The sequence below is a fragment of the Zalophus californianus genome, chromosome 3 (assembly GCF_009762305.2).
Source record: "Zalophus californianus isolate mZalCal1 chromosome 3, mZalCal1.pri.v2, whole genome shotgun sequence".
NCBI lineage: Eukaryota > Metazoa > Chordata > Mammalia > Carnivora > Otariidae > Zalophus > Zalophus californianus.
Genome location: NC_045597.1, coordinates 13,683,144 through 13,708,951, shown reverse-complemented (window position 1 = coordinate 13,708,951; position 25,808 = coordinate 13,683,144). Strand labels below are relative to the sequence as shown.

The following is a 25,808-nucleotide window of genomic DNA, read 5'->3' as shown; positions in this document are numbered from 1 at the left end:
ACAGACAAGCAGGAGCCTGCCTGTCCCCTCAAATACTTTACAGTCGGAGTTAGGTATGTTCTCTCGAGGTGGCCAGATTCCTTAAATGCACATACAATTATTACTCATTCAAACGCTTCTACTAACAAGTAAAAGAAGTACTGGGATGAAGTAGCATTTCCTACTAGTCCCAAGAGATGTCCCGCTGAATAAATGTTCCATGATCAGATAAGCTTGAGAGACACCATTGTTTCTCTTCCCCTATTAGAGACTCACTCAAGAGCAGACAAAAACCAAACCAAACCAAACCAAACCCTATGGCAAGGAAGCCTGTTCCGCCCGGTTTACCTGGAGTTAATGAAACTTAATCACCATGAGACCTACTTTTTCAGGGAACATTTGTGAGCCGTGCAAAAATTATTAGTGTCTGAACTTATTTGTACATGCTGATTTTAAATAATCGACTTCCAGTTTCCATTAAGTTCTTATTTAAAATTTTTTTAGAAGGACGTCAAGGCTAGGCGTGTGGTGAACGTGGCTTGTAGCCCATACAATCTATGAAAATGATCAGCATCTGATATTCAGTCCTTTATTCATCCTGGACCCAGTAATGTGAAATTTCTAATATTTTAATGACTCCATAATCCTTGAAAACATTAAAAGCAACTAAATACGAAGACTTTAGAAATCTGAATTTACTAATTATATTTTTGTTGTAGGTATGTGATTTAACTCCGGCATTACCCAGAATGGAGCAGACTGTGACTCCATTAAAACCTAAACCGAACTAAACTAAAACTAACTTGCATTCATCCCTTGAGTCAGTGAGGCGGTCATCAGTGAAATCGGTCAGTAAATATTTTTTGAGGACCTAATGGCCATGAACTAAGGCACCAGGGACACAGAAATGACAAATACAAATAGTCCTTACCCTCCGAGTGCTTACAGCGTAGAGGGGAACTCTAACGTGAAGCAAATAGTAACAGTAGAGAGGAAGCCTAAGAGACCTAAAAATAAATATTAGGAAGCTTCTACCTATCCATTTCTAAGTTCACATCTCTCTGAACTGGAAAGGTTGCAAAGAATAAGAGGCTCATGCTTCATCCAAAATGCCAATACCCTTATTATATAGGAGAGACACAACCCGAATGATTGTTGATAGCATTTCCAACAGTAAAATCAATGGCCTCAATGTGAAATTAATTGGAAGCCACGGTTCTAATACACTGTTTTGGCGATGAGGCACATTAGATGGGATTGTTTCGGAATGCCTAATTATTGTGTCTGCCACACTCATGTGTTTGAGTCATTCCTAACTTTTGGACTGCTGCCTAGATCATTTCTGCAATACGGGTGCAGTTGTGTATTCTCTCTCTCTCTCTAATGCATAACTTTCCTCACTAGCCTCTAAGCTCAAAGCTCGAAACTGCACTTTCGCAAATTCTAGATAAGAGCTGAAACAGTGTGTCAGAGTGTTGATTCCACCGAGTTTGGGTGTAAGTTGATGTTTTCTTTGTGTTCTGCAGGTTCATGATTTAAAAGTGCCTGTGCGAAGTCACTTTTGCTGGAAACTGCAACCTGAGCTCTTGTGGTGTTCACATCATTCTTCTGTCAAATACATGTTACCCTGACCTTACAGTGGATGAAGATACCTCAATTGTCTGACTTTGCCAATTGCTCGATTTCAGAATTTAGGAAGGTTGGGAGGAAAGAGAAATCCTGCCAAGATCTGATCATCTAGGTGACTTATTTTCCAGCACCATCAATAGCTGTGAGCATCAACTGAATATTCTCCCAAGGAGTGCCATGATCGTGAAGTCACTTTATTAAAAACGGTTGTGTCTGCAGATCGGTCAGGAGACTCGGACGTTTACAGCCAGAGATGACACTGAGCGTGCTTCTGCTGTGGCCTGCAGTCTTCAAGGGGGGCATATTGATTGATGAGTGACTGCCTGCCGATAAATCCTCTCCTCACCACTTCCTGGATTGGACTTCACTAGGCAATTTATCACTTAACCTTCACACGCACATGTGGGGTTTTTCACAACAGTAGTTTCAGAATCACTGGGACCTGGATTGATTTCATCATTTGACAGAAACGAACAGAATCCCCGGCGCCTGAGCACCATGGCCTTGAACGTGGCCCCCGTCAGAGACACAAAATGGCTGACGTTAGAGGTCTGCAGGCAGTTCCAGAGGGGTACCTGCTCCCGCTCCGACGAGGAGTGCAAATTTGCTCACCCCCCCAAGAGCTGCCAGGTGGAGAATGGAAGAGTCATTGCCTGCTTTGATTCCCTCAAGGTAAGGGGATGCGTTTCCCGTGGCACGTCGATGGCACGCTGGGTTTCCCAATGGAAGGTTTTCTGTGGTACTCGTAGAGGAGTTCCAGTCGTTTCTAGGTCCTGTTTTCTTGTTTGTGGTGACTATTGGGATATTTTCACCCCCCCCTTTTTTTTTTATATCAGGCATACATAAATTTTTCACAGATCCATGTTTAAATTAAAAATACATGACGATGTATTTTGGGTCTGGCATGACATTCATGTACCCAAGAGTTTTAAATCAAAGTCTGGCTTGTGACAACTGAAGATAAATATTTTATTAGTGTTTGATCTTCTGGAGGTTATATAAAGGTGAAGAAATTGAATGTGTCACTTTTATGTGCCAGTTACTCTGCTTCTCCTCTCGAAGAATTTTCTACTCTTGTGGGTTTCTTTCTTGACCAAGGGTTTCCTAAAATACTTCTTAAGAGGTTTTTCATTCTCTCTGACAATTTGTCATGGCTAACAGAAATTATTGAGTACACACTCAATACTCCTGAGAGCCCACTGTGTGTAAGTTAACCGATCACAGAAGAAATGAATGTGATTCAAGATGGCATCCTTGAGCTCGCTATCTGGGAGGGGAAATACAGCGCATCACCAAATAACTGTAATACTAGACAGGAAGGGACACGTGCCTTAAGGGAGAAATAGACCTCTGTGGGGATCCATAGAAGGGAGAAGTGGCTTTCAGCTGGCCATTTCAAGAAATTTTTTAGGAAAACAACCTGAGGTATACACTGAGTCCGGTGGGGTTTGGACCTGCAGAAATAGGGGAATTATAATTAAATATCTAATTGAAGGAAATAGGGGTGACTTAGCCCATAATTCTTTGAGGTTTATTTTGCCCTAAAATATGGATTCTATGAATCCCAGATTGCCTGAGACAGTCCTAACATGATCATGATACTGTTTCCACTGGATATAAGATACATGGCTTAAAAAGAGCTTAACATTTATATATCTGCAAAACTTCATATAAATAAGCTTACCAAAGAATTTAAAAAAAAAAGAAAAGTTGATCCATGCTTTTGGGAAATCTTAGTGCTGTGAGTTTACAGAATAGTGATGTTAGCCTATTCTTGGATATTGAAGGTTTGGGTATGTTTTGGGGGATGATTTTTATCTTAAACTAAAAAGTTATGTCTTATGATATTTGTAAGTCAAAACTGAAATACAAGACTTCATATGTTTAAGTACATCTTAAAGGGAAAATTTGTTTATACACTAAAGGCAGAAGGATACATTTATAGCCCAAGAGAAGTCTTTCAAGTGTTAAAATTTGAAAAATTAGGTATGTTATTTATCTCAATAACTATCCCTATTTCATTCCTTTTCTCATAAAAAGTTTATGAGATTAGACTTTAAAAGTGTGAATTATTTTGTCTACACAGAAATAAACAGATGGATAAATCACAATTATATAAAGCATAACAGTATAAGCACATTTTTATATTAATATTTATTTTGCTTTTAGTCAAACAAGTAAACTAAGTATGTATTTGCTTCTATGGTTGTCACCAATGGACACATTCACTATAAAAAGCAGTGTAGATTAAAAACTAGATCATAAGAACTTCAAGATATGGGAACAGGTCAGAAATGAGAAATTCATTTTCCAGGTCATCCCACTTCCTTCATTTTATTAATCCAAGCCTTCTCTGATTGCCTACTTACTATGAAACCAACATTTTAGGAAGTTTCTTAAAACTTTTAATTCTTTAAATTAGTTAAGGAAGTATGAGGGAGATATGTCCAGTGTATCAAGGCTAAGTATTTCTTGACTATCAAGAAAACAACAACTCCCAGATCCTTAGAATTTATTACCTCACTGTGGATTCACCAAGACCACAATTGTTTGAGGATTTCAGCCCACGGAGAAAGGATCCATAATGGTTATCGTTAGCATAAAAACATGAACCAAGCCATGAGAATATGAAGCTTTAAAGATCATTTTCAGAAGGATCTAGTAGAATCATTTTCAAGTGTTGAAGCACAGTTACATATTGCCTTAAGTTATCTGTTCCCTTTGAGAATTATAAATTTTCAGATTATTCAATTTGAGCGTGATGTTATTTATTTTTAAAGTTGTCAAACTCTAAAGAATGTGAAAGGAGCCCACAGCCAGAAGAATAAGACAGACCCAAGAATAAGACCTGACCACTTCCCCGCTTTGGGTGGGTCACTTATCACCTCTTAGCTTCTGTCTCATGGGTAAAATGAGGATATTCACCAGTGAAAGTGGCTCAAGCATGCACAGTGCCCAGCACCATGCTGGTCTATTCACCTTGCAAGGTGCATGTAGGAATTACGAGTTCTACAATTAGGACAGGCAAATAAAAAAAGGCACTCAAAAGTGGTAGCTAAAAAGAAAAAATACGATGACAACATACTTAAGCTTTTTAATCTTATTTCATTTAATATTTTAAATAAGACCATGTCGCCAAATGGAACCAGCCTAAGACAGAAGTGCAAGGGCTTTGAATGAACTCTGGCTGGTTACAGGTGAGCTCTCATTTGAGACAAATTACTTTACCTCCTTGATTTCAGTTTCCTTTTATTTAAAATTGATATAATAGTTCCAACTTCATAAGGTTACTAAAAAGACTAACTGGCCTAAGATATACCAGATGCCTAGCATAGGGCAAGACATGGTAGGGACTGGTCATGGTAGACATTGATTTTGATGACTGGCTTTATAGGCAAGACATGTCCAACCCATAAAGCGTCCAACTCTTCATGTGTCCAAACTCTTAAGAATCTATGGTGTGAGTGATAATAGCTCAGTGATACAAATTAGTCATGACATTACAAGAAATCGAGTTTGAGGCAAGCATTTTGTTGTTGTTGTTATTATTTGTTACAAGGTATTTTCTCAAACACTGTGGAATATTTTTAAGCATAAAAATAGGTAAGAGGAGGGGCGCCTGGGTGGCTCAGTTGGTTGGGCGACTGCCTTCAGCTCGGGTCGTGATCCTGGAGTCCCGGGATCGAGTCCCGCATCGGGCTTCCTGCTCGGCGGGGAGTCTGCTTCTCCCTCTGACCCTCTTCCCTCTCGTGCTTTCTAACTCTCATTCTCTCTCTCTCTCAAATAAATAAATAAAATCTTTAAAAAACAATAGGTAAGAGGAAACTGTGTTGGCATATCAGTATAGAGACCAGTCTACTATAAGCCTGAGCTATTCCTTGTTTTGTTTTGGTTTGTTTTTTTGTTATGAGTTATTTGCATCCATGAGCAAACGTCCATAAACACTTACTAAACAAATTTGTGGGTGGTTAGAAAAGAGATTTGCTGAGGTCTCTGGAAAGAGAATTGTACATATATAAATACTTTTATAAAAGATATTTCAGAAAACAGAGCAGAGTTCTTACTGATGACAACTGTACTTTTTTCACAACTGTTACCTTGTTGCAGTTCAAGTGAAACCACGGAGCATGCATGGCATTTGTGATATTTTTTTAACAGTGAATTTGCTTACATTTTTTCCGGAAGGCCAGAACATTCTGGAACATTGTGCTTTACAAGCTAGGTTAACTTGACAAAATGCAAATTGCTTCGTGAGCAACTAACTTCCCTGCAGCCTTGACCAACCCCATCTCTGTCCCTTTATAATCCATGAAACCGTCTCCCTCACAGTTGAGATGTTTGAGATTTTTCTTTTCAGGTTCTTTTCCCTGTAACTGAGTGAGGAACTAATCTGGCTTGTTTTGCAAATTGAAACTTCCAGAAAGGAATAAATGAATTAGCTGTAATGCTTATTGAGACGAAAGGTTTTGGCATTTACCACTTGATGAAGTATTTAATATATTTGCTTCAACATGTTAATTCAGACTGAACTTTAAAAAGGAAACAATTTTTTAAATCATGTTGCTAGTTTTGACAAAACAGAAACAAAAAGCACTCCTAGAGTATTTGGGGGAAATTGTTTAGACTTTACATAGTAAAAATTTGTTCAAAGACCCCGTGATTCTTTTAACACCTGAATGAGATGATGTCACTCCCCCGTTCAAGGCCTTCCAGTGGCTTCCGATCTCACCCGAGTAAAGACCAGTCCTTAGGAAAGCTGTTTAGGCCCTAGGAGACCTGCTTCTCACCTCCAGTCACCTGATGTCAGTCCTACCCCTGTCCCCTCATCCACCCTGCCTCGTTGCTGTCCCCTGGATGTACCAACTAGGTTTCCACCTGACGCTGTTTGCACTTGCTCTTTGCTCTGCCTGGAGTATTCTTGCCTCAGTTGTATGAGCAGCTTGTCCCTCATTCCCTTCAGGCTTCTGATCAAAAATGCCGATGGTGAAGCCTTTCTGCCGACCTTATATCAAATAGTTATTTCCCCATTGCTGTGATTCCATTTCCTCATCATCTTGTTTTACTCTTCTCCCTAACAATTATCGCCTTCTGATAAACTATATCCATACTTAGTTTTTGTTCATTATCTGCCCACCATCCTTTCTGCTAGAATGTAAGCTCCATATAGATGACGATTGTATCTTTTTTGACCACTGTTGTATCCCCAGAGCCTAGAACAGTGTCTCATACACATTAGATGCTCAATAAGTATTTGTTGAATGGTACAGCATGTTCATCAGGAACATATTCAAGCCTCTCAGATAGGGCTGCCACAATATGGCTGTACAGTAGGGGTGCATTTCTCAACAGTCTATGTGACCAGCACCCCCTGGAGTTGTGCAGTGCACAACCTGTGCAGCCATGTGCTCTGGCCCCATTCTCAAAATCTCAGTAGATTTCAAAATGAGGGAGCTCTGTGCAGGAATTAGAGACACGAGTGTGACTCCGGAAGTGTAATACAACATTGGAGAATTGACAAGTAAATTCTTTCACTTTCTCTGAAGCTACACATGATGCAGAAACTACTTTTTATTACTCTCTCTTTGGTGCTAAGTTTCAAAAATGTAAACAAAAGTAGATTTGGCTCACTTATTTACAGGATGCTGGCTCTAAGTGGGCTGATGGCAAATAAAATTTTAGTCTTCGTATGTATGGGTGAAAATTTCAAAATCGAAAATGGTAGATAGGTGACCATTTTGGACGGTTCTTAAAAACATACTAAAAAATGTATGTCATTGGCCTTGACCTTAACTTCATGTTCTTGAATTGCTTTCAAATAGCGGGAAATTCTTTGTAGAAATTGCTTGAGTATTTTTTTAAGTTATATGCTCAATTCTGGCCTGATTTGAAAATATAATCTCAGACAATTATGTCCTTACCAATAGAAATCTCTGTAGTCACATAGAGCCCACTATCTGCCAGGCATTATCAGTTCCTTCCGACAACTCTGTAAGGCAAATATTATTCAGCCAACCACTGTAGCTGTGGATGCAGGTTCAAAACTGTAAGCGACTCACACGTAACTCACATGTAACTTGTAAATTGTGGGGAAAGGACCTACTCAGAGGTAAGTGTGACTCCAAAGCTACCCCCGCCCCTTCCCTCCTCCTAACTCCTTTTACAGAATAAATCACTGGTCTAATGAATTCTAAATCTCCTAATATCTTAATAATATTCATGTTTAACAAGTTTAGCGTATTGAAGTGTCAAAAACATTCTAAAAAGAAGCCCCCAGGAATAAACCAATTTAGGTACTAAAATTAAATATTTGAAAAAGAGAGAAAGCAAGGCACGTATATTTATTTTTGTTTGTATTTATTTACAAACATTATACCATCACTTACTAGGTCTCAGTAACAAAAGTGGCGTTCGTCCAAGGTATTGGTATGTGTGTGCGCCCATGTGATTCTGATTTCGGATGTTATGATAAAGTGCAGGACAGGTACTGCTTTAAGGATTCTTGGACCCACCAACTCTACTTCCTGCATAAGAGGTCCATTTCCCTGTCATCTGACTTCTGCCCTCCAGGGCAAATCAGCCATTTGGCCCTTCCTGGCATTATTCAGACCTCCATATAACAGTTTATCCCTATAAGTGTGTGTCCCTGTATGAGCCCATAAGCTTCCTAAAGGTAGGATTGCGTCTTACTCATCTCTGTGTCCAAGCACCTAGCATGGTAGCTGGCACGTAGCAGAAAGGCAAGAATAACCATTCACAGAGTGCATAAATTAACAAAGGAGTCCCCACAACTTGAACTTCAGACCCCAAACTTCTCTGCATGGCTGTTCATCATTGTCTTTAATTTCTCTGTTTCGTTCTGCAAGCCTGGTCAGCCCCTCCTTTGCAATTCTCTCCTGCTCTCCCCCACCCCCCACCAGTACACTCCTCGTTCTTCTACCACTGCAACCTTCCTTCCTGTTTCACCTCTAATACCACCTCTTCTTCTCCTCGCTCCCCTGTGTGGATAGTCGCCAAGACTCAGTGGTGGCCCCTCCTAGGTTGGGTCGGTGATCAGTTCTGAAAGGGTGTCTGCAACTCAGCATTCAGTTCCCACTTCTGTGCCCATCCATAGCCATTCTGGGTGTGTGCCCTTTCCCTGCCAACTCTCTGGTTCCAAATGCCCACCAAACACCCCATATGCGTGGTCCATACTCGCCTGTAGTTCCACACATCTAAATCCAAACTCTTCGTCCCGTCCCTGCCCCAGGTCATCAGCTCACTCCATCCCCATGCCTTGTTCCCCAGGCACAAAACCTTAGCTTGATACTGACCACCATGCTGAGGATCCTTAGTCTTTCTTTTTCGTTCTTGTTCTGATTGTAGGGAAGTGTAACATCTTTAAGAATTAATAAAAACTATGGAATTTTTCCCCAAATACAGACCTATTGCAACAAATCTCAAGATCTCGAGGGTTTCATGTTGGCCTCTAGAAACTCTCTATGGACTGCAAGTTAAACTCTCATCTACAGAGAAGTCTCACACATGAAAGTGGGCACAAGAAGACCAGAGGGTCATTAAAGATACTTTGTGGTTATTTCTCTGGGGCCAAGATTAGCACTGATGCTCAAGATATGTCTATGCAGAGAAAGAGTTTACCTCTAGCTTCTGGGACAAAAGGAGGGCCATTGCTCCTGTGAAGGGCAAGTGGAATCCATTTCGGTGCCTTTAGTGAGCAAAGGAAGGAGGATTCTCAAGCACCTGCCTCAGTGTCCTACTTAGGGATAGCACACATGTGGCATGTGTGAGTGATGCCACCTTCCTGGGGACGCAAGGTCTACCATCGAGAAACCTACATTCAAACCTGTCTAAAATTAAGAGTTAGACAAAATAATCTCTGTATTCATTTCCCAGGGCTGCCATAACAAATTACCAAAGACAGGGCAGCTAAACATAACAGAAATGTCTCACCTGTCAGTTCTGGGGGCTGCAAGTCCGATCAAGTGTTGGCGGGACTATGCTCCCCCTGACACTTCTGTGGGAGACCGCTTCCTTGCCTCTTCTAGTTTCTGGCAACTCAGTCTGTTCTCTGGCTTATGGCAACATACCTCCAATCTCTGCCTCCAGCTTCAGACGTCTGTCTTCGTGTGTCTCTCTTTCCATGGTCTTCCCTCTGAGTCTGTGTCTGAATTTCCCCTTCTTATAAGGACACCAGTTATATTAGTTTAGGGCTCACCTTTTCTGGTAGGACCTCATCTTAACTAGTGACAAATACCTGCAACGACCCTACTTCCAAATCAAGTCACCTTCTGGGGGACAGGGATTAATCCTTCAATTCATCTTTTGGGTGGAGGGGAGACATAGTTCAACCATAAGAAGAATATCTAAACCTAGAAAACGTCAGAAATCAAACACTGTAGTCTAATTCACAAGCCCAGATTGGTTTCAGAATCCATCTCTACACCCTGCCCTGGATAGCCACGTGCCATCATCGGAGTTGGCAAGAGAGAGGAGGCTTGAAAAACTCCAGTCTTTGGTACTGAGTGGAAGGAAGAGAGATGATCAGCTGACATTCTATAATTACAGTAATCTGCGTTTAAAACACGTAAAAATAGATAAAAATAATTCACAGAGAAAAATGGCAAAACTTACTTTCTCCAAAAACCAAATGGAGTAAAATATCACTTTTCACTTTAATTATATTCTTTAATAATTACATTTGTTTATTATTCACTTTGCCTTGGGCAGTGATGCTAACTTTTGTTAGTCTGTGTAGCAGTTTCTCATGAAACCATTTTTTTCACCAAAGCTTAAGGAGAAAGACACATTTACCGTGATTTGTTTAATATTCTATTTTTTTTTCTCAAAATAGCCTGTTTTCAGGACCCCTCCTCCTTTCATTCAGACTTTCGGTTTTATTTTAGGACGTTTTTAATACAGTATAGGAAGCAAAGATTTTAAAGTCAAAGCCCTGACCTGGGAGTCTGTATCTGAGCCCTGGCTTTCCCGCGGCTCATCGTGTATTTCCCCTCTCTGAGCACGCTCCAGGTGCCCTGTCAATCAAATTCATTCATTCATTTATTCATTCATTCATTCATTCCTTCTTTCAGTAAACAAGATGTGCAAACCAAGATATGCAGGACTCAGCAGGAAATAAGAGTGAGGCACTCCGCACTCACTGCTGGGGAAACCCGGGGACCAGTGCAGGCTGCAGAGGGGAAAATGAAGAGCTCATGACCCCACTGAAGATAGCAACTGCCAATCAGCCACACACACAGCTGCCTTCTGAGAATCCTGGGGATTTTTTTTTTTAAGATTTTATTTATTTATTTGTGTGAGAGGGAGCACAAGCAGGAAGGAGGGGCGGAGGAAGAGGGAGAAGCAGACTCCCTGCTGAACAGGGAGCCCCATGCAGGGCTCAGTCCTGGGACCCTGGGATGGTTGACCTGAGCCAAAGGCAGACGCTTAACTGACTGAGCCACCCAGGCGCCCCAAATCCTGGGGATTTTTTTAAAAAAAAGAACCAGAGATGCAGTATTTTGGTGTGAAGTTTCCCAATTTCTAAACTTTGGCAACCAATTAAAATATTTGTAAACCCTGAAGTTCAAACAAAACACACGTACAGGCTGGATTCCGTCTATAGGCTGCCACGTTTAACCTCTGTTCAAAACCAAGAAACAAGTATTGATCGTGGGAACAGCATACACCCCTTCTTCCATCGGTAGCGATCACAGAGGGCAGACCGAATTTATCACCTGCTCTGAATCATCCCTGGAAGACTTCATGCGCATCGTGTTGGTGAATCACTCTGGTTTCCCCTTACCTCGCTGGCGGCTCCTGCTGTCTTCCTTCCTGAGTTCTCCTCCTTCTGACCGCTAGATGCTGGAGTCATTCCAGGCTTGGTCTTTGAACAGTTCTGTGTTTCCTCCCATCCACAGTGACCCCCTTACCCTTGTAACTCACCAAGTGTGATCTTGCCTCAGAGCCTTTGTACTTTCTGGCCCATATTCCACAGAACTGGACTCCCTAGATGACCTCCTCCAACCCAATGGTGATACACGTCTTTTGTATGCTGAATATTTCTTAATTTCTATCTCTGGCCCTGATTTCTCCCCTAAGCGCTAGACCCATGTATTTGATCGCCCCCTCCCCGACATTTTTACCTGGATATTTAAGTGACCTCTCCCACTCAGTGTGTCTACTAATAAGTTTTTGGTTTCCCCTTCAACCTACTGTTCCCATTGTCCCTATTCTCAGATGGTGCTGTTTATTCACCTGATCAAATAAAACATCTTGAAACCCAGCTTCAGTCTTCTCTTCCTATTACCACCATATCCAGTCCATCATAAGCCCAGTGTTCTCTGCCTTCAGAAGATATCCTAAATTCGAGCACTTTCCAGCACCCTTGTCATGACCGAGCTGGCCCAAACCACCACGTCTCGAATGGACTTTTGTAACAGCCTATATAATACCTCTGGCTTTCACCACTCCCTCCTTGAGCTGAGTGACCTGTAGGTCACGTCACTCTCTTCCCCAAACCTTCCAGTTGCTGTCCATTCCATTTCCTACATCACAGCCCTTCAGGCCCAGTGTGCCCTTGTTCCCTGCTGCACTCTGGCCCCGTAAGTCGACCACGCTTCTCCTCACCCCTGAGCTCCTAGCACACTGGATGGACTCTTTGTCCCTCAGGGCACTGTGCATTGGCTGCTCTCTCTACTTGGAATGCTCTTCCCCCATGTAGCTGCAAGCCTCAGGTCTTGACTTGGGTCTGGACTTGGCTCAAATGTCACACATCTATCCACAAAAGCCAGCTCAGAAATTATCCTTCAGGAATGTGATCTAGCTCTGTGTCTCCTCTGGGTCTGTCTCCACCATGACCAGGTGAGGCTGTAAGGTGGGGATCTCATTGCTGTATCCTTGTATCCAGCGCTTGTGGGGTGCCCCATCATATTTGCAAGTGCATAAATGTATCCTTAAGTCTTACACTTTTAAATGCCACTGCTCTGACAAAATTCAAGTCACTTTCTTGGCTACCTACTGCTTAATATTTTCCGTCAGTCTACAGACAGATAAAACCTCAAAGCTAAAGGCTTTGTACAAATAAGCTCTTTGCTTTACAACCTGAAAGGTGTTTCTGGGTCATGCTCACGTTTCTGGCTGCCCTGATAGATAGATCACATGGAGACTTGCTCACAAGTGGCAGCTACGAGTTATTAAAATTCACGGATTGGCTCATTGTGCCACTGTGGGCAACTCAGCAGTTCCCAAAAACCTGGTTAGAGACTTATGGTGGTACTGGGCAACATTTCCACTACTCTGCTATAAAATAAGGATACTGAAATACTTTTGTTTCAGTTTTGTTTCATTTTTATTGGGGTAAGAACATGTGACACCAGATCACCCTCTTAACAAATGTTTAAAGGCATGACACAGTGTTGTTAACTACAGACACCCTGTTGTCCTGCACCGCTCTAGAATTTATTCATCTTGAACGACGGAAACTATATAACTGTATTTCATGAAGGGAAATTCTTTCAATGCAAAGCTTTTTTTTTTTTTAATTCAGAGATTATTTCTTCTTTTTTTCTTTTTTTTTAAGGATTTTATTTATTCATTTGAGACACAGAGATACAGAGAGAGAAGAGAAAGCATGAGCAGGGAGAGAGGCAGAGGGAGAGGGAGAAGCAGGCTCCCCACTGAGCCAGGAGCCCGATGTGGGGCTCGATCCCAGGACCCTGGGATCACGACCTGAGCCGAAGGCAGACGCTTAACCATCTGAGCCATTCCTTTGTTTCTAAAGAGGTTTTCTTAATAGATGAGTTTTATTGCTCTTTTTCCCTTAATACCCTTACTCAGCAGAAGAAAAAGTGAGAAGCTCTGTGTCAGTTTCCCATTCTTCTTAGGAATTATTACTACTCCATAAAATTCAAATGTAGGGACCTACTCATCCACTCTGACTCACCACCATCAGACTCACTCGTTTGAGTCATGCACACAGGAAAAGCTTTGTCATTAGAAAGTCACTGGTAGGTCCACATGTTACCTGAGAGGAACCCAGAAGTTCCTCAGGCCTTTTTGTGTTGGTAAAGGAGGACAGCTTGAGATCTATCAAATAAGCAAATTTTCATGGGGGCGGGAGTGGCTGGAGGGCGATGGGGAATGAGCCTGACCAGAGACTTTAAAACCTGGAACAGACCTACAACATGTCTGTTTCAGTGTACGGGAGCAAGTCACCAAGGATCCAAAGGCAGCAGATATCCAGTGCTAAGGTCTAAATCACAGAGGGACTCGCTCTCGAGCTGGGGAGGCCAGTGCTCCTCTTGGGGACCTTCCCCAATGACAGATTGCACCTGATTTACAATTTCCTCGTGAACTGACCTGCTAATACTAAGTAGCATAGTCTTTCCACTTGGTTGGGTTCCATTTCCTTTGGCTCAAAGCTTATAGTCTAGTCTCTATTACTCTTTCTCAGCACCGTCATGACCAAGAAGAATGAAACTGATAGAGGACAGATCCTGCCCCCCGCCCCAAGCACCTACCTTTGGGATTCAGGGGGTGGATGTTGACATAGTTATTTGTGATCAGCCATACCTGGCCATCCTTCCCGACCCACCGGCCTCTTGGGGCTCTGTCTGATGAGACTGTTTTCTTATGACTGAGGTGGTGGTCATGGAATGGATAACGGGTGGTGAGCCCCTTTGAAGATGAGATGTTACAGGAGAAGGAGGAAGGGACACTGACTCAGAGGTTTTAATGCAGTTGAAGCAAGACACAATGACTGGTTTCAGCTTGAGTCACGTTTATGCTTCACTTAGTCTACTGTCATCTTATTTAAGTGACATTTTGTATTCTTAAAAAAATATCGCTTTTGGTTTTCGACTGAATGGGGGATACCGATACCAAGGTACATTCAGGAGCCATCTTAATATAAAAGCATCTTTGTTAAAAAAGAGAATACAGCATATCTAGGCTTTTTAAAAATACCTGTCTTGTCCACATCTCAAATCTCATTCAGAAGAACGTTTCAAGTGCTTCCAGCCCTCTCTGTAGAATCGTTAATAATGACACCAAAGATATTATTTCCACACCTGCCATGAAACGAAGCACTGACCCAGATGCTCGGAATGTAAAATTAATCATCAGCAGCCTCATTTGAGAAATTTAATTCATATCGCTTCTCTTCTGCTCCAGTTGGGCACTTGGTTGTTAACAGGCATGGTGATCGCGGGAAAATATTGGGATGGCAGAATTCTTAATGAAGAATTCCAGTAGATCCAGATGTTCGGAGTGGTATATAAAGCCACAGAGAAAGAAGTTTCATTTCCTCAAGAACTTCACTATCTTTGTTCATTTATTTATTCTAGAGCCCTCACTGGCCCGCCGCTGAGTGCGAGTGCTAAACACTGTGTGTTTTAAACAAGACGCAGGCACCTTGTTCCCGGGAAACTCACAGTTGAGTAGAGGAAACAAAAGGAAAGTAAACAAACTAATCAAAGAATCACAACTTATCCAGACTGCTGTGAATTCAGGAAATCCTGAGTGCCCACAGAGTGGCAGGCATTGGGCCAGGCCCTGGCAATACAGCTGGTTATAAATTCAGCACAGTTTTTGGACCTCACAGGGTTTTTGTTCTAGTGAGAGTGACAGAAAACAAATGGCCAGAAACAGTACCCACCCCACCCCCCGCCCCCAGAAGAAAAATTCAATTATGTTCAAGTCGTGAGAAGTGCTAAGCAGGAAATAAACTTGGATAGAACCCAATGTGATCGGGGAAAAATTTCAGCAGGAAAGGTGGCCTGGGATGTGTTCTTCAAGGAGCTGCTCTCTGAGCAGAGACCCGAAGGACCAGGAGGCGGCAGCCAGGTGGAGAGAGAAAAGCTTCGCCAGGCAGAGGGGAAAGGGAGCCCTGAAGCCTGGAAATAAAAGTACTTCCCTCTTTCTGGAAACAGGAGGCAGGGTGACCAGAGCTCGATCAGTCTGTCAGGGGGAGAGGGGCCTGAGACAGTGACCAGGAGAGAAACCATGGAGGAGTCTGAGTCCGAAGATTTACACGAGAGGATGAAATGTTCCCATTTGCCTGGTGAGAAGGCCACTCTGCCTGGAGAAGGAGTTGTGGGTGGAGGTCAGGCCCCAAGATCATTCAAGAGTCTGTATCATCCAGATTGAATTAATTTTAGAATCTCACGTGTCTTTCATATTTTTTAACAAGCCTACGTAACTGTCCAAGGAACCCCTTCATGCTTATTTTGGAACTTTTATCAGGGGCCTAAGGTATCCTCACTGTATACTTTGTCAGATGGTAGAATTGCACCAGAAGAGAGAATTCATTTACCTCTGGTGCTCCAGGTGGGCTAGAAACGCGGGAAATCCTAGGCCTCCTATGGCCATGTTTATATAACATCGTCTTGTGGATGACTGCCTGGTATCTCCAAAGATCAAGTGTGATGTGAGGGGAGAGACCAACGTCCTCCATGAACTCTAGCACTTACATCTGGTAGCAGGCCACAAGTGCAATGCAGAAGAAACTCTTTTCAAAAGAAAGGCTTCTTTAATCTCCTTCATCTTAAACTTCTCTAGCTGGCCTCTCTCATCTCTCTCCCTTTTGACTCTGAACTTCTTCTTCCACTGCCCCGCAAACCTCTCACCAACCCATCCATGGCTGTCCAATCTTGTGCCATATTCCTCGAGAGACATGGATGCATAAGATGTAATTCCAGCTCTCATGGGTTTTATAAAATAACAGGGGAGACTAAGAGCCACACAAAATTAACAACTGAATACTAAACTATTTGGCACTAATTATTTCAAAGAGCCTTTTTCAGAAAAAAGAAGTATGGGCTGCAAAAGGCAGCCAAAATCTGTCATGGAAAAGAGCTTTCCAGGCTAGGTAGAGATCAGCTCAAAGGAATGACTGACCTTCACGTTGGATACCCCATATCTGTGGCTTCCACATGTTTTTTTTTTCCCCCCCTTGGGGACTTCTGGAAGCATCTACTCAGTAAGTCTGAGTATAGATACCAGGAATCTGTATTTTTAGAAGCTCTCCAGTGTTTCATATGCAGGGCCAAATTTAGAAAATATTACTCCAAATGATCTCATCACACCCTGAAGCTGTTTGTTCTCACGCTGCATAAACCTAGGAAGCATCCCTGAAGGTCTTACTGAAAGTTTCCATTTGTCTTCCAAGGTTCCAATAAAGGCACAAAAGTATGGTGTCTCACAGGTGGCATTGCCCAAGTCAGGATAAAAAAGATCAGGCCCCTGTCCCATACCCTTTGACTTCTTATTCCTGTGCCCATTTTAATGGGAATATCCAACAACACAACAGCCCCCAAGTGATTAACCATAACTGTAAACTATAAAACAATAGCAGCCCATCCCAATTGTTGCTCCTGGCGCCACTGGGAAGGGAGAGTGCTCTGCAATTGGGACGTGAAGCAATGGGAATGAGTAAGTAAATGGCCTGGGTATGTTTACTCTGAAGAAAGAAAGATTCAGAGAAAACATGATAGCCCTCTCCAAATATTCAGAGTGGGAATGATGAAGAAGAGGTAGACTGGCTCTATGGAAAGAGTGAAGACAGGTATTCGTTCAACATGAGTAAGAGATAGATGAACATGCCTGGAGGGTAAGAGTTCCCATCTCAGGAGCTGTGCAAATAATGCAAGCTTGGGATTTGTATTCTGTCCTTTAAAAAGTTCTATGTCCGGGATATTGAGAGGCAGTCTCGGGCAGAACTAATTATTTAAATGGCCAATCCAAGCTTAGCAAGAGAAATTTTCCCTGGTATCAGTGCTGGAATATTTGGTTGCCTGGCAACCAGCAAATATCTGTGATGCAATGGAAAATCATTAGTTTGTGTCTGGGTTGATTGTGTAGTTCCTAATACCACACTTGGTTCATTTCATTGATGATAAGTATTCCTGTTATAGCTTGTTACGTATCAAAATGGTGCTGAGCTGCAGCTTTACCCAGTTCTAATCATTACCGAACACCCGCCAACTGCCTAGCCTAGCCCAAATGCACACAGTAGAAATAGATGTTTGGTCCATACAGAAGGCAACAGGGTAAGAGGGTGAGAGCAGAATAATTTGGAGATCCGTAAAACTGTTAAGTAAAATGAAATCTAGTGGAGTCCTTAGAGTGATGGTACAACTTTAATCATGAGCTCTCCAACTTCGGAATTCTGTGGATTTCTACCATGTGACTAACACCAGCATTTAAGGTAAAGAACATAATATATAAGAATTTAATCATAACTTTCCAATCACAGTCTCCTAGAAAGTGACAAAATATATGTGGATAGTTTCAAAGTTTGATCTCATTTATAAAGGGCTGCTTTACATTATAAGAACAAAGAACTGCTATTTGTCAAATTTCCACATTAAATATCTGCCAAGATATCTTACTAGGTAGGTTTTCTTAGTGATAATGACTGGGTGCATAAAATAAAACATGCAACCCTGTCAATGTCAGATTCTATCCACACTAAATAATGGAGGCATTCATTTCCCCTTGTCAAAAGTTCATAAATAACAGAAGTAAAACCAGCGAATTGCTGAAGTAGTCATTAGTGTAAGTTTATTGTGCACACAACCAAAAAGACAGTTTGCAAACCAGACCAAAACAGTGAGGCTCAGGGGTGCGTTGTAAAGTAGCTTCTAGTGTGAGAAAGCAGATTATTCTTCACAGTGACTGGTTACAATACTAGAAGTTTCTTGAATGATAAAGAACTCGTCAGTGGTTACCCCCCTTCAACCTTGGGAAACAGTTCACATTTTGCTTATGATGTTCAGAGACATAAGCAAGAAGTGATCCAGGTCAAGTTAACCTTGCAAAATAAGATAAATTAAACTTTGTTTGTATGACTAACCTGGTTTTGTCTGCTCAGGAAATTTTCAAGGCTGGTCTTTGATTGTTTTTTTGATTTTAACACCCTCTTTTGTTTGACCTCTCAAACCCAAATCATAATTTTCAAAAGTGATTGATTTTGGTTAATTTCTCTCTCTCCCCAAAAGATTTAGAATTGCTTTAGGTAACTTTTTATTAGCCAGTCTAGGACATTTGTACAACAATATAATTAATAGCATTTTAATGAAAATGATGGTATATTAATTGGTAATTTTTGGATGAGTGTTCTTCCTAATTACTTATTAACCTTTAAATCAGATATACACAAGGGAATGGAGCAAGATTCACGTCTTTGAGTATCTGAAAGCTTTTTCAAGGTGGTTTCTTTATAAAAGGAATCCAGAACTGTTTTTTCCCCCAGAGGAAACTCAAAATTATATCAGGAACTAAGTAAGTGTGGTGTGATGCTTAACACGTTAATATGCTATAGAAATTTTCAGTGTACCTATTCTTGGCACTCTAGTGAATCATCACCAACAGAAGTATGGCTTAATAAGATAATAAAGATGATGCCATCAATTTTCTTTATCATTTAAATTTGCAGGTAGTTGCAAATGGTGCTGTAAAGAGAAAAATATATTAGTTGAGATGTTCTATTTGAGTATTTCACTGTATATATTAGAAAATGAAGAAGCCTAGACCCACAGAAGATCTCTAGATCTTTGGCCCCAAATATCAAGTCTGACTCCATGTAACTAAGAAAGGCTTGATTGATAGATAAAGCATGATGTGAACCTGGCTCATCGCCGTTTAGACAGTAGGTCCATTTAAATGGTTGAACATAGACTAGGTGAAGAGACAAGTGGATTTCGGAAGGCAAGAGTCCAGTTTCACCTCCTCTGATGGGAGAGGTCATCCCACTCTGGAGGTCTTCTCTGTGGCCCTGCCTTTTCCCAAATTTCTCTTGGGCTTTTCTGTCTATCAGCACTGTTGAATAACAGTCACCGTTTGAAGGTCTATGTTGCTTTTCACTCTTGGTGGAGATTCATTTTGTCCTTGGCCTTCCCTCTAGGCCTTTGACTTGTTACCTTTTCTACTTTCTCTCTCTGTCTCTGCCTAATTCATTCATGAAACAAATGTACTGAAGCCTGATATGTCCCAGGTACTGTCTTTGGCATAGAGAATCCAGCAGTGAAGACGTCATGTTGGTGATAGTTTGACGGGTGGGGGTGGGGGCGGGGTAGATTCAGAAATGAGTATGAGGTAACCATCATCTGGTGTTGATAAGTACTGGGAACAGTGTCTGTGTGTCCTGGAGCATGGAAAGTTCCAGGGTATGTGCGCTGGAAGCATCCTGGGAGCTGGCCAATTCAGACTGGGCATTGGGGGAGGTCAGGGAAACTTAATCAGACTTGACTAGGAAAATGCAGGTGGTAGTTGTGGCTCAGAGGGTAGAACATGCCATCTCTGAGTCTTCCTTCTCTGACTCCATGAGGCCACCTGTATTCTTATTCAGCCCATCTCTGTCCTTTTGCCTGGTTCCATTCGTTTCCATCTTCCATGTCTCCCTATTGGATTGTCATTTGCTTAAAGAGCAAGCCCTGTGAGGACCATCCATCAAGCCATTATAGGACAATAAAGAATATGCTCTGCTTAAAGCCCCTGCTGCAGATCAAAGGAGGAGTCCGGCTGTTCATTCTCCCACAGGGATACCCAGAGGTCTGTATGCAGTTGTAGGTGAAGTTATAACGGTGGTTCTGCTCACCATTTCAAAAAAGAAGTAACTATTATTTTATTTATTTCCTATTTTAAAGATTTTTTTTTTATTTATTTGAGAGAGAGAGAGCACGAGCAAGGAAGAGGGAGAAGCAGGCTCCCCGCCTAACAAGGAGCCCAATGCAGGACTGGATCCCACGACCCTGGGATCATGACCTGAGCCGAAGGCAGATGCTTAACAACTGAGCCACCCAGGCATCCCAAAGAAGTAACTTTTATTTTTTATTTTTTTTAAAGATTTTATTTATTTATTTGACAGAGGGAGATACAGCAAGAGAGGGAACACAGCAGGGGGAGTGGGAGAGGGAGAAGCAGGCTTCCCGCCGAGCAGGGAGCCCGATGCGGGGCTCGATCCCAGGACCCTGGGATCGTGACCTGAGCCGAAGGCAGACGCTTAACGACTGAGCCACGCAGGCACCCCCTCAAAGAAGTAACTTTTAAAACAAGAATTAAGACAAAATGCTAATCTGTAAAAAGAACGGCAATAAACACATACACACCTTCAAGAATTTTTAAAAAATGGATAGATAAATAAAATGTTTCTTGAAAGGAGAAGAGACAAATGAAAGAAAATCAGCAGCAGCAGCAGCATGGCTTCCATTTTCTGAGCATATCTACACATTGTCAACTGTACCAGCCATTGTCTGGGTATTACATGTAATTCTTCAAACAATCCTGGAAGGCAGGATTCTCAAAACAAGTCCTGGAAGGGTCTTCGGCACAAAGTTTGAGCTCAGTAACTCCTGAATCAGTGAAGACATCAGTGCTTCTGATCGCTTGGTGTCTGTCTCTCCCCCTCCCTCACCTCCAGAATATAAATTCCTTGAGGGCAAGAACCTCGTTTTGCTTTCTTCCATATGCCAAGCACCTAGAATGGAGGCTGGCACATGGTAGGCACTCATTAGATATGCCACCTCTGAAAGACATGAAAACAGAGACTTAGCACAATTCCGGATTTTATGCAAAATCACACATAACTGGGACCATTTAGGACTTGACCCCATGTCAACCCATGTTATTCTTCCCTTTACATCACACCAGTCAAGCCTTTCCTTCTATACAGTCATTCTCTAATTATCTCAGGCCCGCTCCGGAGATACTTTTCCGTCTATCGTTCACCAATATGGTTTTGTTTCAAGGACTTAGCACAATTAGCTTATACTGGTGAATATTTAGCCCAAACCTATTAATAATGTAAATTATCAACTTTCCTAAAAAATAATTGGGGGGGGGGGGAACAGAAATGGAAAACTTTATTCCTCCTGCTTGTGCTGGGAAAACCAGAGGGGAATGCACAGCCAAGAAAGGATTGCCTGGGGGCACCTGGGTGGATCAGTCAGTTGAGCATCTGCCTTCAGCTCGGGTCATGATCTCAGGGTTCTGGGATCGAGTCTCGCATTGGGCTCCCTGCTCAAGCGGAGGTCTGCTTCTCCCTCTCCCTCCATGCTCTCCCTTTCCCTCTCTCTCTCTCTCTCTCTCTCTCTCTCTCTCAAGTAAATAAATAAAGAGCTTTAAAATAAAAAAGTGAAAAGAAGGGGTTGCCTGCCCCCTGCATCTGCAGTGGGGCTTCAGCTACTGGGACATCGCGGCTTAGTCTCCTCAACAGAATTTATTTACATTATTAACATGTAAAGACAAACTCACTGGTGTGTTACGACTCATCCTCATAAGGAAGGTCATTATGGTAAGCAGGCATGTGTGGGCAGACTGTAATCCTGAGTACAAGAGCGTAGTGAAGTGCCTAACTCGTCGCAAACCTGGCAGGTTTGGAAGAAAGGCAGCAATCTGTTGTGATCATCAGAACAGTCCACGTGTCTCAGTTTCACGAAGTGTGATCATCGAGGCATTGGGTGGTTTATCACACGAAATTGCAGCTCTAGATTTTTCTGGTTCTTTCTCTAATAGTCTTCTCTCTCCATTTTTCCCCATTGGGGGGCAAAATTAAAGATTCCTAATATTGAAAGTGTTACAGAGAATAATGCACTCCCATATGCTATAGAAATATAAATTGGTCTTAGACTTGTTGGGGGACAATTTGGAAATATAAATTATATTCGTAAATGCTGATAGTATTCAAGTCAGCAATTCCACTTCTAGATATTTCTACTAAAGAAATACCTATATGTGTGAATAAAAAGGCATGGACTAGGGTGTTCATGTCAGTAGTATTAGTAACAGTGAAGAGTAAAAACAATCACCAAACTAATCAATAAGGTCATCCAGGGAGGGTTAAATAAACTATGCGCCCCTGATACTACAAAGTACACGTGACCCATAAAAAAATGAGGTGGGGAACCACTCTGTTTGTCTGCTGTATCAAACACATACACATCTAACTTGGAAAAAATCTCCAAAACACATTATTTAGTAGGAAAAAAAAGCCAGTTGCAATATTCTGTACACTATAATCTGTACTTAAAATGCATTCCAAAAGATATATTTCTATAGATACATATATAATGTATACATTATATATGTATTATATATCACATTGTACGTTATAGCACATGTTATGTTATATAATAGATAATATGATTGTATCTAATGTCATATATACGCTACAATTGAGTTGCAACAGCTAAGCTGTAACCAGAGACACGACCATCCTATGGTCATCCTACGACTTTTAACCACATGACATAGACCAATGAACAAGAAGTTCATGTCACTCTCATACAGGATGTGGTGGGTGCTCCACAGTCATTCAGGGCTGGGGCTCCTCCCATATCATGGCTCTGCAATTCTTTAAATCTTAGAGTCTCAGAATCTGCGTGGCCAAGGCTGGGTCACTGCTATATCCAAGTCCTGACCATAAAGGAAAGGAGAAAATATGGAAGAAGCCCACTTGCTATCTCAAGGGTCCCAAATTGGAGATAGCACACATCCTTTCCACTCCCAATCTTTTGGTGAAAACTTAGCTAAACATCCACCCCTTATAGCAAGGGGGGTCAGCAATGCAGGCCCCCGCTAGATGACCACATATCCAACCACAGAGTATTAGGGTGAAAGTGAAAGGGAATAATGTTGGCGGACAGCTAGCTGTCTCCTCCACCATATAGAGAACTTAACACAAATAGAAAACAGAGGGAACATGAAGTTCTACTCTCAGGTAAGGATGAGGCAGCATGTCAAAGGAAATCTTTGCTTTCTCAGTGTTCTTGGAATTGTCTAACATGAGTAGGAGAGATTAAGACAGCTTGACAGGCAGGGAGGTCAGTTGCCTAATCTGTCCAACTCTGGGTGATAGCTCCCTGCAGCCCGCTTGACCTCCACCTGACCTCTCATAACTCGTGCAATATTGCCTTTCTCTTCATCTTACTCCTTACCTCCGATATCTTTACTCCACTATCCATCCATGCTAGCCACCATTGAAATGCCCTAAGTTTTGGAAGCTCAACACCTACGGGACTGTAATTGTATTAAAAAGATAGGTTGCCCCTGGCCTTTGTCCCTGCACTGAGATTTGCCCATTGACTCTGTAACTCATGCAAATATATTGAGCACTTATAACAATGTGAGCTACAGTAGGAAATAGAAGTGATGAGAGAAAATTTTGGTTGACACTAACCTTCCCCTTCAGAAGGTCTGTCTAACTGGCCAAACAGCACATCGGTGTCTGAATGATGAGTACCAGTGGCAGTGGATATGCCCAAGTTAGTGGAACAGCCATTAAGGTAAGAAGGACTTCAGAATGGTGAATGGGGACGGGGGCAGGAAGTTTAAGAAAAGACCTCTCAGTGAGATGAGACTGGAATTGGGCCCCCAGGCATATGTGGTAGTTGTCAAGACATAAAACCATTCACAAGTATTCGAGGGATGGAGGGGTCCTTTATTGTTCACCTACTATACGCTGTGTACTTTGCCAGGTAATGTTGCATGCATTATTCCACTTATCCTTACAACACATCATTAAGGTAGAGAGCCTAATTTTACAGACAAGGAAACTGAGACAAAGAGCTCTTATAATAGTAATTCAGGGTCTCAGAGGTAGTAAGTGGAACAGGAGCAATTGGTGTCCAGACCTATATATTTTCGGGATAGATCTAGATTTGTCTGGTTTCTCATTACCTCACTGTGTCTGAGAGCTTTCAGACAGGAGAAAAAGCAGGGGCAATGTAATGGGATGGAGCTGAGTCTGGTCTGCTGAGGGAAGGGAAGCGAGCGGGTTGAGTCGCAGGATGTCATTCCATATGATTTGGGGCTGAGGTCACCCTGGTGTCTGAGCGCTCAGGTACAGGAAGATTGAGTTCCTGGTAGGAAATGCTGTATCATGCTTTGCTTGGCATTGAGTTCTCCCCCAGCCCCGGGAGAGAGAAAGAAGCTCTATGAGTCAGTCCAGCTCCACTGGCCCAATTTAACAATTTAACCAGTTTAGAAAAGGGGTTTCATTGGCAGAAAACACCCGCGGCCTATAAGCAAATGGTGCTGAGAACCCTGCATTGCTCCAAGCTACTTGTGGTCACTAAGAGCGAGAACAGGCAGGGTCTTCGTGTCCCTGACGTATGGGGGCTCTAAAGGAAGCTCTGCTACTTCTGTCACATTTCTTCTGGTTAGACCCTTTCTCAGTTCTTCACGAGGTGACAGTATTGCCATGTTTTCTGGGAGGTTGCGCCCTTTGAAATACCTCAGGGTTTCTGCAGAGATTGTCTAGCACATCCTTGGCCTTGGAGATTGCTCAGCTGTCTCTCCCTGGTACTGCAGACGTCGTCATTTGCCTCTTCCTCGTGAGGCCCCACTCAGCTGGAGAGCCTCAGCAAAAGCTCTCTTCCTATAGTAGGTCCCCTTCTTTCATTCTCGGACCCACGCCGTAGACAAGTCCCAAATGCTGTTTGAAGAGCTTTCCTCTAGAAGGGCCTCATTATTCTGATCAAATGGGAGAAGAGAATCCCAATCAATTAGAAAGATATGTCAGGAGGACCCTGTATTACGGAGAACCCGAATGCCAAATGGCATACTTCATACTTTCTCCTAAAGCTATTTTGGTTGGAGGCGCGATGCCCTGGGGAAAGCCTTGGAGTTCCTTGAGCAGGAGAATGAAAGGATACAATTGAGGTTTACAACCTGTAGTCTGGTAACAGCATGTAGGACTAATTGCAAGTGAAAAAAAGACTGTGTCTCACAATTCTGGACTATTAATATATGGCCAGCACCATGCCAGGCTCTTGAAAAGCATTATTTCACTTAATCCTCACTACCAACCCTCTGAGCTCGTGCCCATTTTGTGGATGCAGCAACTGAACCCTACAGAGAATTTCCATGTGTCTGATGGCTGGTAGGTGGCAGAGCTGAGTCCCATGCCAAGGATTTCAACCCTAATACAGCAGGCACAAACAGGTCGGTAGAGTGAAGCCAGAGAAACTCCCGGGAGGCTGGTGTGGAGTCCATACTCTATGAGGCTCCGGCGTCTGTTGGCTCCAGGAATAATAGAACAGAAAGGAAGAAGAGAGCATTCACAGGAAGGGCTTACGGACTGAGAGCAAAAAGGAAGTCAAGGAAAAGAGAGAGAGGACACTTAGTCCAGGCACATGTCAGTGGTCATATCATCAAACTCCACAATAACTTTTGTTTAAGATTTATTTATTTGAGAGAGAGAAAAT

At 42.3% G+C, this 25,808-nt stretch overlaps 1 protein-coding gene across 8 annotated transcripts in view; it reads left to right on the top strand.

Annotated features, from left to right (window-relative positions):
- Positions 1-25,808, top strand: part of MBNL2 (muscleblind like splicing regulator 2) — a 155,960-nt gene that overhangs the window by 45,343 nt on the left and 84,809 nt on the right. For 6 of the 8 annotated variants that reach the window (XM_027589046.2, XM_027589049.2, XM_027589043.2 and 3 more), the window contains exon 2: positions 1,506-2,280. In XM_027589046.2, the coding sequence (XP_027444847.1) occupies positions 2,107-2,280 (174 nt within the window). In that variant the 5' untranslated portion in view covers positions 1,506-2,106. Of the gene's footprint in view, positions 1-698; positions 828-1,505; positions 2,281-25,808 lie in introns of all 8 variants that reach the window. The other 2 variants (XM_027589044.2, XM_027589045.2) reach the window with 1 other exon arrangement.